The sequence below is a fragment of the Phalangium opilio genome, unplaced genomic scaffold (genome assembly GCF_054372755.1).
Source record: "Phalangium opilio isolate 3A_F unplaced genomic scaffold, DU_Popi_V2 ptg000113l_1, whole genome shotgun sequence".
NCBI lineage: Eukaryota > Metazoa > Arthropoda > Arachnida > Opiliones > Phalangiidae > Phalangium > Phalangium opilio.
This window is the reverse complement of record NW_028324209.1, coordinates 8,299,243-8,315,246: the sequence shown is the minus strand read 5'-3', so window position 1 is coordinate 8,315,246 and position 16,004 is coordinate 8,299,243. Positions and strand designations below refer to the sequence as shown.

General features: G+C 37.2%; 4 protein-coding genes across 5 annotated transcripts; 3 read left to right on the top strand and 1 right to left on the bottom strand.

Moving 5' to 3' along the window:
- Positions 1–2,986: 2,986 nt before the first annotated feature.
- Positions 2,987–4,897, top strand: EMC10 (ER membrane protein complex subunit 10). Its single transcript, XM_089852958.1, has 7 exons — positions 2,987–3,279; positions 3,831–3,882; positions 3,939–4,060; positions 4,125–4,208; positions 4,271–4,446; positions 4,518–4,614; positions 4,690–4,897. Exons 1-7 carry the CDS (start codon positions 3,187–3,189, stop codon positions 4,774–4,776), a joined length of 711 nt encoding a protein of 236 aa, XP_089709084.1. The 5' UTR covers positions 2,987–3,186; the 3' UTR covers positions 4,777–4,897.
- Positions 4,898–4,977: 80 nt separating this feature from the next.
- Positions 4,978–6,820, bottom strand: LOC149623749 (suppressor of SWI4 1 homolog). Its single transcript, XM_089852953.1, has 3 exons — positions 6,671–6,820; positions 5,698–6,577; positions 4,978–5,630 (listed from the first exon to the last, which is right to left on the bottom strand). The coding sequence occupies exons 2-3, from the start codon at positions 6,557–6,559 to the stop codon at positions 5,038–5,040; spliced, it is 1,455 nt and encodes a 484-aa protein (XP_089709079.1). The 5' UTR covers positions 6,560–6,577; positions 6,671–6,820; the 3' UTR covers positions 4,978–5,037.
- A 56-nt stretch (positions 6,821–6,876) lies between these two features.
- Positions 6,877–8,834, top strand: LOC149623748 (BRO1 domain-containing protein BROX-like). Of its 2 annotated transcripts, none has more exons than XM_089852957.1 (2): positions 6,877–7,043; positions 7,283–8,834. In XM_089852957.1, the coding sequence occupies exon 2, from the start codon at positions 7,324–7,326 to the stop codon at positions 8,584–8,586; it is 1,263 nt and encodes a 420-aa protein (XP_089709083.1). In that variant the 5' UTR covers positions 6,877–7,043; positions 7,283–7,323; the 3' UTR covers positions 8,587–8,834. The 2 variants fall into 2 exon arrangements, with proteins under 2 accessions (XP_089709083.1, XP_089709082.1); XM_089852956.1 differs by having other exon boundaries at positions 6,878–7,043; positions 7,193–8,834.
- Positions 8,835–8,950: 116 nt separating this feature from the next.
- On the top strand, positions 8,951–15,979 carry mspo (M-spondin). Its single transcript, XM_089852955.1, has 6 exons — positions 8,951–10,480; positions 10,556–11,168; positions 13,600–13,814; positions 13,876–14,237; positions 14,401–14,723; positions 15,210–15,979. The coding sequence occupies exons 2-6, from the start codon at positions 10,979–10,981 to the stop codon at positions 15,416–15,418; spliced, it is 1,299 nt and encodes a 432-aa protein (XP_089709081.1). The 5' UTR covers positions 8,951–10,480; positions 10,556–10,978; the 3' UTR covers positions 15,419–15,979.
- Positions 15,980–16,004: the final 25 nt, after the last annotated feature.

The window sequence follows — 16,004 nt, the reverse complement described above, 5'->3', positions numbered from 1 at the left end:
CAGTTCCCGACGTTTTTTTAAAAAGAGTCCATACGCGTATACTATCAACTTCCTTATGTCCTGTCTCTCACACCTCTATAAATTGGAATATACTTATATTTTTTATATCAGGGCAAATTCTGTAAACCTATATACACTCCGGTTGGTTTGAATATATACATGATAAAAGGGGCTACACCTCGCCTGTCCGTATTATATTTATTCAACATCAGAGAGTTGGTTAGCGTCTCGAAAAATCGGATATAAAATCAAGAAGTAAGTTCTAGTTTATTAGGGAGAAGGTATAAATTCGCCACATTTCAAGCTTTAACTCCAGTCCAAATGTAGGTCCGGAGTTAATCCCTGCCTCTAAATTACAACCAGCATCTCATTGGTTCTTGAAAACTCACGTCAGCGCGACGTGAATGTCGAAAATTATGTATTTTCCGACTGAGAAGAGGCGAAACAGCCCGGCCTCCTTTTACGCCCCCCTTGTATTTTGAAAGGGGGACTGGGACTATGGCGCGTGAATACTTAGGCATCTTATGACTTCTCCCTAGTAAACTAGATATCCCTTCCTGATAAAATAATTATGGTTGTTACCTTTTATTATAATGTACCATCGACTGTCCGTTCGAAATTTAATTCGACCGTATTAGATTAAAATCAGCGGATTAATCGGAACCAGAGGAATAGCTGTTACAACCGACACCGTTACCATGCAGTTATGACACCTCAAAATAGCCAATAGATAGTTTTCACACATGGAGGATTCATACCATTTACACCAGGAGGCCGGGCTATCTGGCGGACAAAAACACGTCTGCTTTTGTCCTCCAGATAGCCCGGCTTCCTGGTGTAAATGGTATGAATCCTCCATGTGTGAAAACTATCTATAACTTGTAGAAAAATATTATTCTACTTATGCCAAAACTAAATTCAACCAGAGTTCTAAATTAAAAAGGAACTAATATCGCGTAGCACCCTTCATTGTAAACTCAGGAGTACCTTATATTCCAGCACTATAATTTCACTTATGCCACTTGAGAAATCGTATTTTTCAGCAACTTAAACCCTTACGATTTCGTTTTTTCTCGTATTTTTTTTTAAACGATGGGCCTCATTTGGTCAGGTGTTTTAGGATGCTACGCGTGGTAAAATATTGATATGCGGGAACGGTATAATTCACGTTACACACACTCACTAACATCGTCTGTTTCGCGCTCAACTCCAGAGGAAAAACCGTTCGTTTAACTCGTTTAAATACGCTAACTTTTTATAGGGCCTCATAGGGGTTCACAAACTTATTTTTTCATTACAAACAAGTGTAATTGATCTTCATTTTTACGAATACAGATTTTAATGTTTAATTTACATACGCGTAAGTCCTAAGTTCATAAGATATGTTCTATAAGTATGACACTATACTTCGTAATGCGCTAGAGACTTACAGTTCGATTCTAAACGAGAATTTACTACACTCGGTATTGCAGTCCATATTCCTATTTAGTCTGTACTAAGCCTTTAACAGCTTGTATAGAAGGACGTTTTAAAAACCCGCAATACATAACCAGGATTTTTAGAAGAAAAAATGGCTTTTTATGATATAATAATAATATAAGAATATTTTTCAGCTAAACTATATAGCACAACAGTAAAACCAAAACCAAATGTAATTTTTTTTTTAAATATGCATGTATACTTCAACAGCATTTATATCATGAATTTATGACAAGAAATATTTTTGTATCGCAATTTAGTAAACTTGATAAATGAAATGCTGCACCTCGCGTTAGCATTCGGGCGCTATATAGTTTTCCCCTAAGATGTGTAGTAAATATTTTTTTCGTAAGCCCAGAGGCCACGTGAATCACAAGTCGCCCGCGCTCACTTTACTGCCTCACTTTCTGTTATTTCCCTTTGCATTTGATATTATAAGGTATAGCAGATGCGAATACGAGATTTTCTACAACTTCTGGTCGGCTTTTACGATTCCCTCAACAAACTACCACTTAATTTTACTTGAATCCTTTTGATAAGTTCTGGTTTTGCACTGGGTTATAGAAACCGTGTGTCGAAGAACCTTTTTTATGACCCATAGAGGAATAAAAAGGGATGTAACATCGTTGGTTCTGAAGACAAATTACTAAACCTTCGATTTTTTTACTTTCTTAATGGCTTATAAACTAAATGTGGATAAGACGGCGACCTGACTCGAGTAATAATTTGTGTGGTTCAAGTTTGCAAAAAGATTGACCCTAATGAACTGCTGTTTTTAGTCAGCTAATTTCAAATATTACGCATATCCCGTGCCGTGTTTTGAAATCAAAATACTTCTCCCATCATGATTTCTCTATGTTCCGAGCCAGAAGCGAGAGTGGATAACGGAATAAAAGTTTTTTAAGTAAAGAATGAAAAGTTTCTGACTTTTCACCCTTTTTTCGTTTTCGCCAACTATTTTCGTTTCTTCAACAGGGAAATAACAGTTCTTGGCCTTTGGCTGTATTAATCTCTATGGGAAGATAAGATAGAGTGCCAGCCTCCTATATAATGTACCTATACTTCAAAGACGTTTACCCTTTCCCCTCGAACCTTTTCAAAAAAAGAGAGATTCTTCTCTTTCTGTTGAAGTGACCATAGTGAATTGTCTCTGATTTATTGCCTCCTTTAAATGGCCTTCTGGATATTTTTTGGGAAAATCCATTATTCATTGGTTGAAAGTTATTTTTTAGTTCAGAAGAGGTACAAATTATAGAAAAGCTACGGTTCCCAATTCCCATACGAGAAATAATACTTTATTGAACCAGCACCCTACTCCCTACCAAGGTCCCTCCCCGCCTTTGCTTTCATTATACTAGGCTGACTTCACGAGTACGGACTGTCAGCGCCATCTAGTGTTTTTATTTGAAAGTAAAACATATTACAGCGGGTGACACTGACACCAAAATACAAGACCATTTGGCCCGAGCTACAACTCTAATTAGCCGCACAGTCTGTAATTTTATTCACTGTAACTACCTCACATAGTCACTCTGTCACAGTTAAAGTGCTTTAATGCTCCATCCCCTTGCACGTTGCACCAGCAACATGCCAAAGGACTGCCGGTCTCTCCTTCAAGGTGTGGCAGACCCAGACTTCTGCTAGACCCAGTCACCCAGCGAAAGTTGTCTGCTTTTTTGGAAAGTAAAGGAAAGCCCGAGAGATAAAATGAATTTCTTAAAAAGCGGAAACCAACTACCACATTGTATTTATTTACTTTTAATTTTGTTGCTTAAGTTTTCTACAACTATTACTGAAGGGGTAAGATATATACTTTTTTATCTATTTCAAAAGAAATATACCTGTACCTTTACAAATATTGGTAAGCCTTGGCTGTAGTGTACTGTGTATCAGGCTGGGAAATAGCACACTTCCTCTGGTCCAAAACCAGTTTATTAATTGCTTGGACTAGTTTTTTAATTCAAGAAGTGGGGGTTACTGGTCCTCGGGACCAGTTTATTAGTTGCAAATCTATTGGAGAGCAAAGGCTGGGACCAGTCCGGAGACCAGTAAATAATTTCAGACACTAGGGGGTCACTGGTCCAAAGGACTAGTTTAAAAAATATCCTTATTTCCCAGCCTGCTGTGTATTACCTTTCCTTGGTAGCCATAGCTGTGGTGGTCACCTATAGAGTGCTGTCAGTTGTGACGTCAGATCCAAGGTTAAACGTCACGAGTCTGCCTTAAGCAATGGGCGGCCATGACAGTTACCGTTTTTTCTTTATGGGAAAACAGCATGGGTGACGTCACACCGGCGCTTCTGACAGCACTCTATTATATGAGAGGTTTATTAAGACAAAGTTTCTTTATAGACTGAAAACGATGGTCAACTACCATTCAGCATTTTTCATTCATTTGACAATTGTAAGCTGTGGAGGAAGTAAGGTTCAATCGATTATTTAACCATCTTAATATTTCAGTGGAATCAGGGCAACCACCAAGTTACACACCCAGGGGATCAATATTTATTCAGTCTATCAAAAATCACGAACTTAACTACAAAGAAGGAGTTATGAGCTCCTCAGACCTTTTGAAGTTGAAAGTGAGTTCATTAAAAACAAACAAAAACATTTTAGTAAATGTTTACGTAATATTTTTTATAATAGAAAGTATCACAAGAAGGTGGAATTTACCGAATCAAAGTGTCCTCTTCAGGTGATGGAGTTTCAGCCACATCATTTACATCCGCTGTAAATTGAACTATAAATTTTGTAAGAGGTAGATTTTATTAATAGTATTTGTTTAACAACAGTGTTCCATCTATGAATCTGGATTATCTGATATTTTAACACTATCACTTGACCAAGGAGGAAATTTACTAGGAGTCGCAATTAGAGGAGCAGATACCCAATGCAATAAAGACATAGTTCCAGATAGAATTACCTTCAATACTAGTGTCAGTCTAGTCCAAATGCTTAATGCTCCTGTGTAAGTATTTTTAAGCCCAAATAAAAACAATACAAGTGTGATTCAGAATTGTTGCAATCTTAAATTATCAGGCCAGACACTCAGACATTCATTATGAGAGTGGAACAAGAAAAGGCTGAGAAAGTACGTGGGGAACATAGTGATAATAGATCATTTTTGGCAAAATATGTAAGTTAATCAATTTTAAATAACTCATATATGAATAATGATTGCTAAAAATATTTTAATTACTTTTCATTATAGTGGATGTACATTGTACCTCTAGTGATATTTTTGCTGATTTCTGGAGCATCACAGCCTGATGCTGCTGCAGGCGGGGCTGCCAGATAGCCAACATCTTAAAATTTAAAGCTAATTTTAGCTCTATTAATAAATTTGAAAATCTCCCCATTATGTTCAATCATGCTTTATCATTTGTTGCTAATTTAAAATAAATTTATTACAACTCTAATATTGCGAGTGGAACTTATTTACATTAGCTTATGTACAAAACAAGCTTTCAGGGATAGAAAACGGACAAATGAATGAATATTTTGTTTTAATAATTCATAGGTTCTTTTTAATCAAGATTACTACATTACATACAAAGAGTCATTTTTTTGTTCTTTTAATATGTTTTGAAATAATGCTGGTTTTGCGTGATATAACCACTTTCTTTTTCTTGGCTTCTTTACGCTTCTTTCTACGTTTCAACACTTCTTGAACAGTCATAACGGGTTTGACTTTCTTCTCAGGCTCTTCTTGAGTTTGTTTCTTATTCTTGAAACTTTTCCCATCATCTTTTTGCGTCTTCTTGTTTGGAATTTGGAAACTGACTTTCTTTTTCCCAGGTTGAACCTTGGCCTTTTTTGCTGGTCTTTCATCATTTCTTTTAGCTTTTCTTTTCATGGCTGGGAAGAGATCAGTGTCGGGCTTTTCACCCGTTTCCATTTCGTACCATTCAGCGTCTTCTTGAGCTTCATCTTCACTGTTGCGTTCAATTTTATCATTGGCGTATTTTGCCTTATTGGATTTATTTGTTGCTTGTTGTTTTTCCGTTTCTTTTTTCTTTTGATTTTCAAGTTGTTGCTTCTTTCTTTGAGCTTTTAATTGCTTTTGTTTCTCTCTGCGTTCTTTCGCCTTTTTAATTTCTTCCGGAGTTTTTTCAATTAGGGAATGATAAAGAACATCTCCTTCCATGATACCTATCAAGAAAATACAGAAGATTAATGAAATTTAACAATTTCTCAAGAGGAAAATCAAGAAACAAACCATCTTCTATTTTAATTAACTCCAAAGTCATCCTAGGTCCAAGTTCTACAAGTCGAATTGCACTCTGTTGAGCCTTTTCGTTTCCTCTACTGGAAATTTTCTGAGGTAACGTAACTTGATTGAAAGGTCCATCCGGTTCGACTTCACTTTCGGATAAATTTCCACCGGCTGTAACAAAGTCGCTAATATCTTCTAAACGGCTTAAATCTGGGATTTTACTGTTAACCAGTTTCTTGACTGGTTTACTTAATCCAGTTGGTACAACTTTAATAGTGTAATGCCTCAATTCAATTGTTTTTGTTTCAGGATCGTAGTTCAATAACAAACATCTTCGAATTGTATTTAGCTTGACTTTGTTAATATTAATAGACGGAAACATGTTTTGAAACATAGAGGTCATTAATTTCAATTGTAATCCTTCACCAGAAAAATTGTTCAGTACTAATAAAGGGTGGTTGGAAAACTGGTTCGCGTAGGTAACTCTCCTTTTCAATGAAGAGAGAACATCTTTAGCCAAGCTGAAGTTATTTATTCTAAAAGTGAGTGTTGGTCCTCGCGGTAATCGCATCAATCTCATATACATGGAGGTTTCAGATTTGGTAAATATAACCATGTGTGTGACGTGTAACAAACCAGACACAGCGACAAAATCCTTGACCACATTACGTTTCTGAACTTTAAGATGAGAAGCTGTGAATGGTTCCATTAGCTTCCTGAAATCCAGTACCAACTGGTTGCATGTTTTGCCAATTCGTCCCCTGTAGATAACAAAAGTATGGGGTGCTCTTTTGACATCTTCAGGTTCTTCGCTAGCCACTGATTTTTTGGCTAGTTTCGCAGCCTTTCCTCTTTTCTTGCCCATTTTTCTTATAAGACTTTTCTAAAAACAAAAAAAAAAAGATTTCCAATTACAATTCCTCTTCTAAATCCATGTTCAGCTTCTAAAATATCGGAATGAATCCTGATAAGTCACCTCTTCCCGTATTTGTGAGTGGTGACCGGTAACTGACCACGTGTGTAAATCTCACCGCTCTCACGATCCAGGGAGTAAGGACAGACACCACCTTATGGCGCCACTTTGTGTTTTGTTTTTTCAGGCTCTGGCAGTTCGACTCAGTTCAGTTTAGATAAAAGCACATCTATAGAGATCTTTTAGTTTTGTGAATACCACGTCAGACCCTCCTAATTCTTAGCTCAGTTCTGACAGCCATATTGGTGGATTTCAGCTTTCCTTGTGCATTCAATCCACCAATATGGACGTGTAAATAATCTCACAAATCATAACTCTTCCCCCAACCGAAAGCTCTCCATGACGCTCATGACTATGTTAGGATTACTCATATGACGTAAGTCATTCTTAATTGTAATCTTATAAAATGACGTTGTTTTTAAAAAGTAATCAATTTGTTTGAAATTACTTTATTTTACCTGTGATTTAAGAAGATTTATTTGTTTATATTCATTAAAATATTTAAAGTGTGAGAATTATTTGTAGAATCTGACACTTCATGAGCCTTGTTCACGCACCCACTGTATGTGAACTGGTTGTACCCGGACTGTATTTGTTGTTTTGAACTTTTTGTAGCGGGTATCAGTGGCACTGTGTCTAATTCGTAACAAATAAGAATGGCGTACTGGTATCACAGAAACCCACTTAAGGCCACGGCTGTCGTGAACTTTAATGTTAAAATGATAGTGGTAGATACTGAAGCCATGAAACTATGTAGTGAACTCAAAGCCAGTCGCAATGTTCTACTTGAAAAACTACAAAATCCAAATAACGAAACTTCAACCCTAATTGAGGCTTTGAACGGTTATCTGTCATTATTTCAAGGCTTTATCAGAATCCCTGATGATTCCAATGGTGAAAGCAAGTTAAGATACTCTGTGAGGTTTCGGTGGACCCAAACACTTTTGGGTAACACTCCTTTGGCCCAGCAAGACTCTGTCTTTGAGTTAGTATCGTTGCTTCAAAATGTGGGTATTTGGTACATGAAGCACGCGTCAATGATTGCTGGAAAGGATGAAATAACCATGGAGGAAGCGAAGGAGGTTCATACCTGTCTTAGAAAAGCTGCAGGAATGTTTACCACCGTCCGAGATAAATATTTGGGTGAATTAGTGGACAAAGGAGAGTTTGGGTCTGACTTAGACCCTAATATAATCAACGCCTACATTGACCAATGCACTGCTGAAGCTCAGGAAGTAACCCTTGCTAGAGCGGTAGAGCTTAAGCACGCTGCTAGTCTGATTTCTGCCTTGGCAAATGAAACTTCAAGGATGTTTAAAACAGCCTCAGAGTCCTTACTACGTTATGACGCTGTCAAAGCTGGAAAATGGAGAAAGTACTTGCAGATGAAGTCAATATTCTACCTGAGTTTTGCTTATTGTTATTGCGGTGAAAATCTTCTGGCCCAGGAAAAATGTGGAGATGCAGTTTGCGCTCTTTTGGAGAGTGAGAAATATTACAAACAAGCTGAAGTTCTTTGCAAAGAATATACGCAAGCGAAAGGTGTTGGTATGGGAGCTAAAGCTGACCAGCATGCTTTTTTCCGGAAACTCGGACCAGTTGTTCAACGAACTTTGGAGAAATGTCAAAGAGAAAATGGATTCATTTACCATCAGAAGGTTGCAACTACTCCACCTGAACTGGAGTTAAAAGCCACTTATGGTTTAGTCAGCCCTGAGGAATTTTCCTTTCCATCAAGAAGTCTAACTTGGACATCAACCGCTTACGCTGCCTTTGATGGTGTTAAACAAAACCCATTTGACGCTGCAAATTCCAAAGCGGCTGCTAAAGTTGAGGGTGAACTACCACCCGTTAAAGAAGCGACTGTTCATCAGAGTCAAAATGACCCCAAAACTTCCAGTGGATGCAACTTACAATGAAAATTTACATATAACAACAACACACGAATTTGCCTTCTTTTTTGCAAGATTTTAATTTCAAATAACAATTTGAAAATTCTTTCTCTAATTAATCCTAATGCAAGGAGACTTAGCTACATGTATTGAGATTAATAATATGTTTTATTCAAAGTAGATTGTTGTATAATTTTGTGTAATTGTTACAGGTACTCTAACTTACTGGAATTTTTATGTATAAAATATTAAAATAAATTTTATTATTTAACTAATGAGGATGAAGGCAGTGAGTTATTTAAGATTTCAAAGAGTCTCATCAGATTATGTTAAATCAAAACTGACCCGGAAAAATATATATCAAAGAATAAAAAAAATTGTCATAACTGGGATATCCCCTTCGCTTCTTGGAAAAAAACATTTGACGGATCTTTCAAAAAAAAAAAAAAAAAAAATCTTTGACAGCGGATTCAAAAACCCTTTACGTTACAACCTTATAGTAGTAAAAAAAAAAACTGGCGATATATGCTAGACAGTGTGGGCCCAAGTAGGTTAAATGTACCCAAGTTTTTACACCATCCAAGAGTCTTGGAGGACTAATTATGGGGAAATATATGGAGGCGGGTGGCAGTGAAAAAAGGGGTGACTTATTTTACGCAATAACAACAAAGCATGGTGTTATATCGTTTATGATCATTTTTTTTCCTTCCTTTTATCATACTTCCCCTCCCCCCACCCCACTTTAAAGGGAAAGTGGATTTTTTCCTTTCAATGCTGAACCCTTTCCTTACCAGTGATACACATTGTTAGAGGTCAAAGAAGCGTTTAAATTGATTCACCCTTCCTTTGTATATATAAAAAAAATGATCCCTGGTAAGCCGCATCTAGCAAAGCAGTGACATAGCGATACAGCGGTTTTCCAATTGCTGCGAAACGACTATAATAGATGACTTCCTGCAGGAGAAGCCAGCGCGGATCTAAAACCCCCGGGCCTAAGTTCTTTTTATTACGGAACAAAAAAATAGGTCCCTATTTCGCTCTAGATTATTATTATTATTATTATACAAGAAGCGCGTTGTCTATTGATAGCTTAATTTCAATTTAAAGAAATCTGTTGAGAAAATTAGCGCGTCTTCAAAAGAAAAGAAAGCGCGCCAAAATCCAATGTAACTTGTTCCCGCCATGCGCCAAAGATAACAAAAATCGCGCGAGATTTGTCGCGTATTTTCCAGATCAACGATAGCTCATGCGTGACAGCGTTTGTGTCCGTCTATTGAAAGCTCGCGTCTACCTTTCCCTACTCCGAAAAGGCGGGAAAATATCTTTTATCACCGCTTTTGAGTTTGAAGCTTCCAAACATTGACAAACCTAATTTAAGACTGTTTTTGCCACCAAAATAGTCGCGCGGAGTTGATTGAATTAGAACTGGCGCGCGTCAAATGTCACTGCCTTTCGCGACCATGTGTTTTTGGAAAGTCATTCTGGACTGCGCTTGAATTGTGTTGTTTTAAAGCGGGTGCGATGTGTTTTCGTTCGAAATACTCAATAGAAACCTTGTGGTATCCTATTAGACAGTCACTGTGAGTCAGCTTGCAAAACGGACGGCGTCTAGAATTTTAGTCTAAAAATAAACCCTCGACGAATATGATCCCATCCCGCACTTTACGCTGAAATAGAGTAGGGGGGGGTTCCCGCCAAAAATATTTCCGTAACAATGGAGAGAAAGGGTTACGCTAATCACGCGCTTAATTTATAATCCTCTAGAAAGTAACAAAAGACGAAAGAAATCCTTCGAAAAAGTGGGTTACGAATAAGAAAGATTTTAGAATTAACTCCGTTATATTATTTTATAAAGTTTCATCATCGAGGTGGGTGTGAAAAGTTCGAGAAATTTCACTTTTTTTTCTGCCGAGTATAAAAGGTAGTTAGTTAATCTTGAGACAGAAAGGGTTAAATGATTGAGCTAAGAAAGTTTTGCAACTTCTTTCTTTTTTAGTAGTTTGAAAGCTTTTAAAAGAAGCGCGTACAACTAGAGGCGCTTCTGCAGCTTTATGAGAGTTTTTCAAATTGCGTCTCTGCCCGGTTGGATCGGAAAACTTTTTTTTCTTCACAAAAAGATACTAGAAAGAAGGATTAGTATTTTTTGGCGGGCGCGCCACTTCTCACGAGTTCGCTGAAAGATTTTTTCCCGCGGTTTTACTCGGTTACATTAATTTTGCCGCTTTTTTTCTGCTCCAAAAAACAAGAAAAACACACGCGTATGATGGAAACATTCGTCAATTTTTCCACTCCTCAACAACCGGGATAATAATTATCGTTTCTCTACTTTTATTTGACAATTTTTACACAAAATGGATTAATTTTATCGTTTTTTCCTTTCGAAATTTGTTTGACTTACATAATAATTCTTATAGTCAATATGTCCAGTTTGGTGGTGTTTTTTCTTGGTTTACTTCAGTTGTTTCGCGCGGTTAAATGCGGTTGTCAAGATGACGTTGGTCAACAAGCCGCTCTATACAAAATGGAATTTGTCACGGAGTGGACGGAGAGTCGATTCCCTAAACACTATCCCAAATGGAGACCTAGAGCCCAGTGGTCAACAGTCGTGGGTAAGAAAGAACTTTCTTTAAAGTTTGAAACCAAATAAAAATATGAAAGATCAGAAAGTTTAGTTTTATTGTTTTGCAATTAAAGAAGCGTGGGAGAAATTGTAGTAAAATAGGTAAAAGCAAATATGTTATAAAGGAATTTCAACAGAAAAAGCAACGTTGTAGCTTAGGTTTTAGACGTCTGTAAATCACCGCTTAAAATTTCTACGCAAATCAAGGGAAGATCTGAACGGTTGAAGATTGACAAGAAAATGTGACCGTAATCTATGCGAACTTGAAATTAAATAAATTTCAGAGAAAACTATTGTTTTAAAGGAAGATTTTGCATTTGACAAGCCTTTCAAGAACTATATAACCATAAACTTAATTTTTGCAATCTTGAAATCAAAAGGTATAGCGAAATTTATTTGTGGGACATGAGCCAGTATTACGAACGTCACTCTGGGGGATCGAGAAACGGAATTTGATAAACTAATTTAGGAAAGTTGCCACAAACACGGTGTTATTCTAGGTTGGAAAATTACTCGATGGCAAGCGCACCCAAGGAAAGCTTTCAACCTCATTATACTGACATTGTCTCTTTTTTTTGATTGATTGATATCGGGACGTCGGCACCTTCAAACGCCCCAAAAATTCCACGGTCTTACAAAACATCTTAAGATAAAATTACAAAGAATTTAATTGGAGCCCAAGTACAAAATATAACTAAGATAGATAGGCCTACCTAAAATTCATTTAGATATTTTGTTACAATCTACATAGAATCAAGATATCTCGGATCTTTCCTCATGCCGAGAAAAAGTACCAAAAAAATCCATTATAATTATTTTATAATGAACTTTAACGAAAAATGTGCGCGTCAACTGGTTATTATGTTACTTATGACAATATCTTAAACACTTTCTCAAATACTTGTACGTATTCAGTCTAATTTGAATATTTTTCTGGCGCAAAACGTGGAAAATCTATTAGACCCTATTGCATTCGCTCGCTGTTTTCGGTCATTTTCGTAACCTCCTCATAATGTTACACTATAACTTTAATTTGAAACCCATATTAATATTAATTTAAATGGTAATTGTTATGATTAAATGTTCATGAATTTGTTAGTTAGTGCATGATTTAAGTGCCTCGGAACAGCTTCGCTCTAATTTCAAGCGATAATGCCCGAAAATCTAAACATGTTTCTTCCGCGTCTCTCGACACGAAGAAGAGAAGTTACGTTTTAAAAGGATAGATATACTTTTACTTTCCACGGTGTTATGCGAAAGCCGTCATAGTAGTCAGGGTAGCGAAATTGGCCAGGACCCAACGGAAGATTCCTCCCGGCCGTCATATAATTTGTTAAACTCTGACATCGGGAAAATAAAAGCCCTCATAAAGCCGCTGTCTTGACTATAATTACGACCCCAACAGCCAAACGCGTCAGACTTGTACTTTCACCATTCCACCCCCTCTTTTAAAACGACCAGCGAACCGAGAAAAATCTTCAAGTTTATCACGTTTTTCATTCCCAAGATCCCCAACTGAAACCCAACTTTTTCATAACTCACACGGGACGCGCAGTGAGTCAGCTTTTAATTTTCAAGAAGTGGCCAGATCTTGCAAGTTCACAAAGATAGAACGCGTGTCCATTGGAAAATTAGGTTAAAACTACAACTCACAAACGCGAGATCTTGAATTTACCTAAGATAGATCTTGAGTCCATTTCAAAATTAAGTTAAATGATCTATAGGGTGTTCCAACAGTAGATTCTATGGGCGATTTTGAGTGGAAAATGTTCTATGACATTTGTTTACGCGTGACCCCAAAAATTTAAGTGAGAAAATGAAAGACAGTATACTTATTTTCCATAAGTTCAATGATTTAGCACTGAATTGTTTATTATTTCAACTAATGGATTTCGGGTAACTTTTGGATATTATATTTTTTAAGTCATTCACTTGCTCGCCGGTATTGGCCCTGCGCCTTTTTAGCCACGATGGATATCTAAACGATGGGCTATTAGTTTGACTTGCCCTGTTGTTGTAAAAGTAGTGAAAGAAGTAGATGTATTTCGTTCGTGTTTTTTTTACGATTGCGTTAAGATATTTTTCGTTCATAGGTGATTTTAAAAGGGATAGGGATTAAGGGTAACGTCTAAGTTACGGATAATTATCTTAGTACCGTTAAAGGAGACGCGTACAGGGGATTATGAATGTTTTACAAGTAAAATATTCTCGTTAAGTGGAGCCTTACTAACAATGGGGCTCTAATCTGACCGGTACCGTCTTGTTTTCATATTAAATAAAAATTCCAGTAAAAATCGTGCGGTAAAAGTTTCGAAGCGTAACGGAAAATATGTAAATTAGGGTTATTTGGGAAATTTTAGAACAGGTGTATGAGTAATTTTAAAATTCTTGGAAAAAAAATTTGCTTTCTCTGTCTAAAGGACGCAGCCATAACAACAAATACAGATTGTGGAGGATTGGTGGGACGGCCACGGATGGTATGAAATTGTTTCTGGAGACTGGGAAGACAGATCGATTAGTTCAAGATGCCCAAGGTGGACATACTGGTGTTCTGGATGAATTCTATGCCCCAGAGATACCACAGGGTGCTGGAGTTTCAGAATCCGAGTTTATGGTTGATACTAACCATACCAGGGTAACTTTAATCAAGTAGACTTATCAGCGAGGGTTTAACAAGATGTTATTAAACCTGGCAGTTATCCCTGATGAGTCGAATCGTCCCCAGTCCAGATTGGTTTGTCGGAATAGACAGTCTCGAACTATGTCCTTCTCACGAAGGGCGTCACAATTGGGTGAAAACGATCCAAGTAGATTTAGAGCCAGTCGATGGAGGGACGGACAACGGGTTCACTTTTACGGCACCCAATTGGGATACGGTACCCAGGACCAAAATGACCCGTATTACGGCCCATTTCCCGAGCCACCCTGCCAATTCTTTCTTCTATCCTCACAAGAAGAATCTTCCCAAGCTAGCCTTTGTTCGATTGACCCTTTTAGAAACTTACGACGTTCACAACTTAAACTCCTTAAGTAGGAACAGACCCGTAGAAGGTCAAAGGTCAGTCTGAGCCCTCGTAAACCAAAATAATGTAGGGGACAGTTAGACATCTTAACCTCGAAAGCGTTGATCAATGCCATTGCGACTGTTCCCTGCAGACTAACCTTTATCGACCCCAAACCAGTGGAAAGTAAATTTACTTGGGCACATTCGTTTAACTTAGGAAACAGACGGATGTCGTAACGCACCACCATCGACATGAAAAGAATCAACCGCGTATAGTAGAAACGGAGGAATTGGATTTCGTCAAGAAGGAGGATAACTTTGAGTTGAAGAGGTTCTTGGGTCTTCAGCGGGACATTGACGTTCAAGGTGGGCGATCGGAAACTTTACCTCCCAAACTCGCAAGTAGCTCCTCAAGGGTTAACAATGACGTCGTCACTCGAGACGGTCTAGCGCGAGACTTAGTGGATAAAATATCAAACCCGACGGCCTTGGACCATCAAGAACCCAAAAAGAAATTCAGGAGAAATAAAATGAAGAAGAGTAAGTTAAGTTTACCATTTATAGCCTTGAAAGGGAACTAAATAAATTTCCATAAAAAACAGTTTTCAATGATTAAGTAAGTCCATCCCTAAATTGTAATAGAGCCTAGATTTTCGGGGTAATGTGAAATCAGATCAGGGGGGTCAAACTCTGGTTTTGGGATCGTTTTTCAATTCAGACCTGTAGACATGTTTAAAGCGTTATACGCGCGTGACCAAGGAAAAGCGGGGAGGGAAACGAGAATAATGAGTGTTCAAGAGCAGTTTAGAGTAAAAAGTAGTCGCTTGCTATTATCCTTGAACAATATTGAATTCAAGTACATAGTGCTGACCTTTCGCAGTATATTATCATTAATTTTACATATTCTAGTAAATCTTGACATTTATAAATTGACATAGTTTATTTTTCGATTGAAGGTTATGTTTTTTAAACTTTTTATGCAAATAGTTGTCTTTCTCCATAGACTAAATTTGATTTTTGATTCAGAGCCAAAATTACCCAGACCTTGTAAAGTGAGCGAATGGTCCGAATGGAGTCCATGCAGTAAGACGTGTTCTTTCGGAGAATCAACTAGGGTTAAACTAATCCTAAAACACCCTCAACCGGGTGGAAAACAATGTCCCCCTTTAAGGGAGACAAGATGGTGCGGTAGTACCAGAACTTGTAGATCGGCCAAGGACTATTTTGTTTGGTAAACGACAAATATAAGACGAAAAAAAAATGAGCATTTCTACGTAATTTTTGTACTATGATCTAAGAGGTTTTTAAAAACTTAAAAAAAAAAAAAAAAAATATACATCTTCGATTTGTCGAATGATTGACGGGACAATCTTCGTCAAGAAAGGCTTAACTCCGACACTTTTATAGGCCTAACATATTGCGATTTTACTAAATTAAATCTGTGTTAAAATTATGTTTTACTATTATTATACTATGTTCTGGTACGTTTTTAAAAGGAACTAATTTTCATTAATATAATCTCAGGGTGAAATCTTGGAGTTTGGTTTTATTTAGTACAATTAATTTTAGGTTTAAGAAAAAGACGTAAGTGTACCTAGGAATTTTAATTCGAACGAATAAACTTCCAAAGTAAAACTTGTGCTTATTTTAGGGATAAATTAATGTGCTTGTAATTATTATTTACTTAAATTCAGTTTAAGCTAATAACAATTAAAGTGTTCGAGTCTTTGCCTGGCAAAACTAAAATGTCTTCGGATAATCGCATTCAAAATTCGCGGCTGCTAAAAAGGCGGGAAAATACCACGTGGGTGCCTGGTGGGT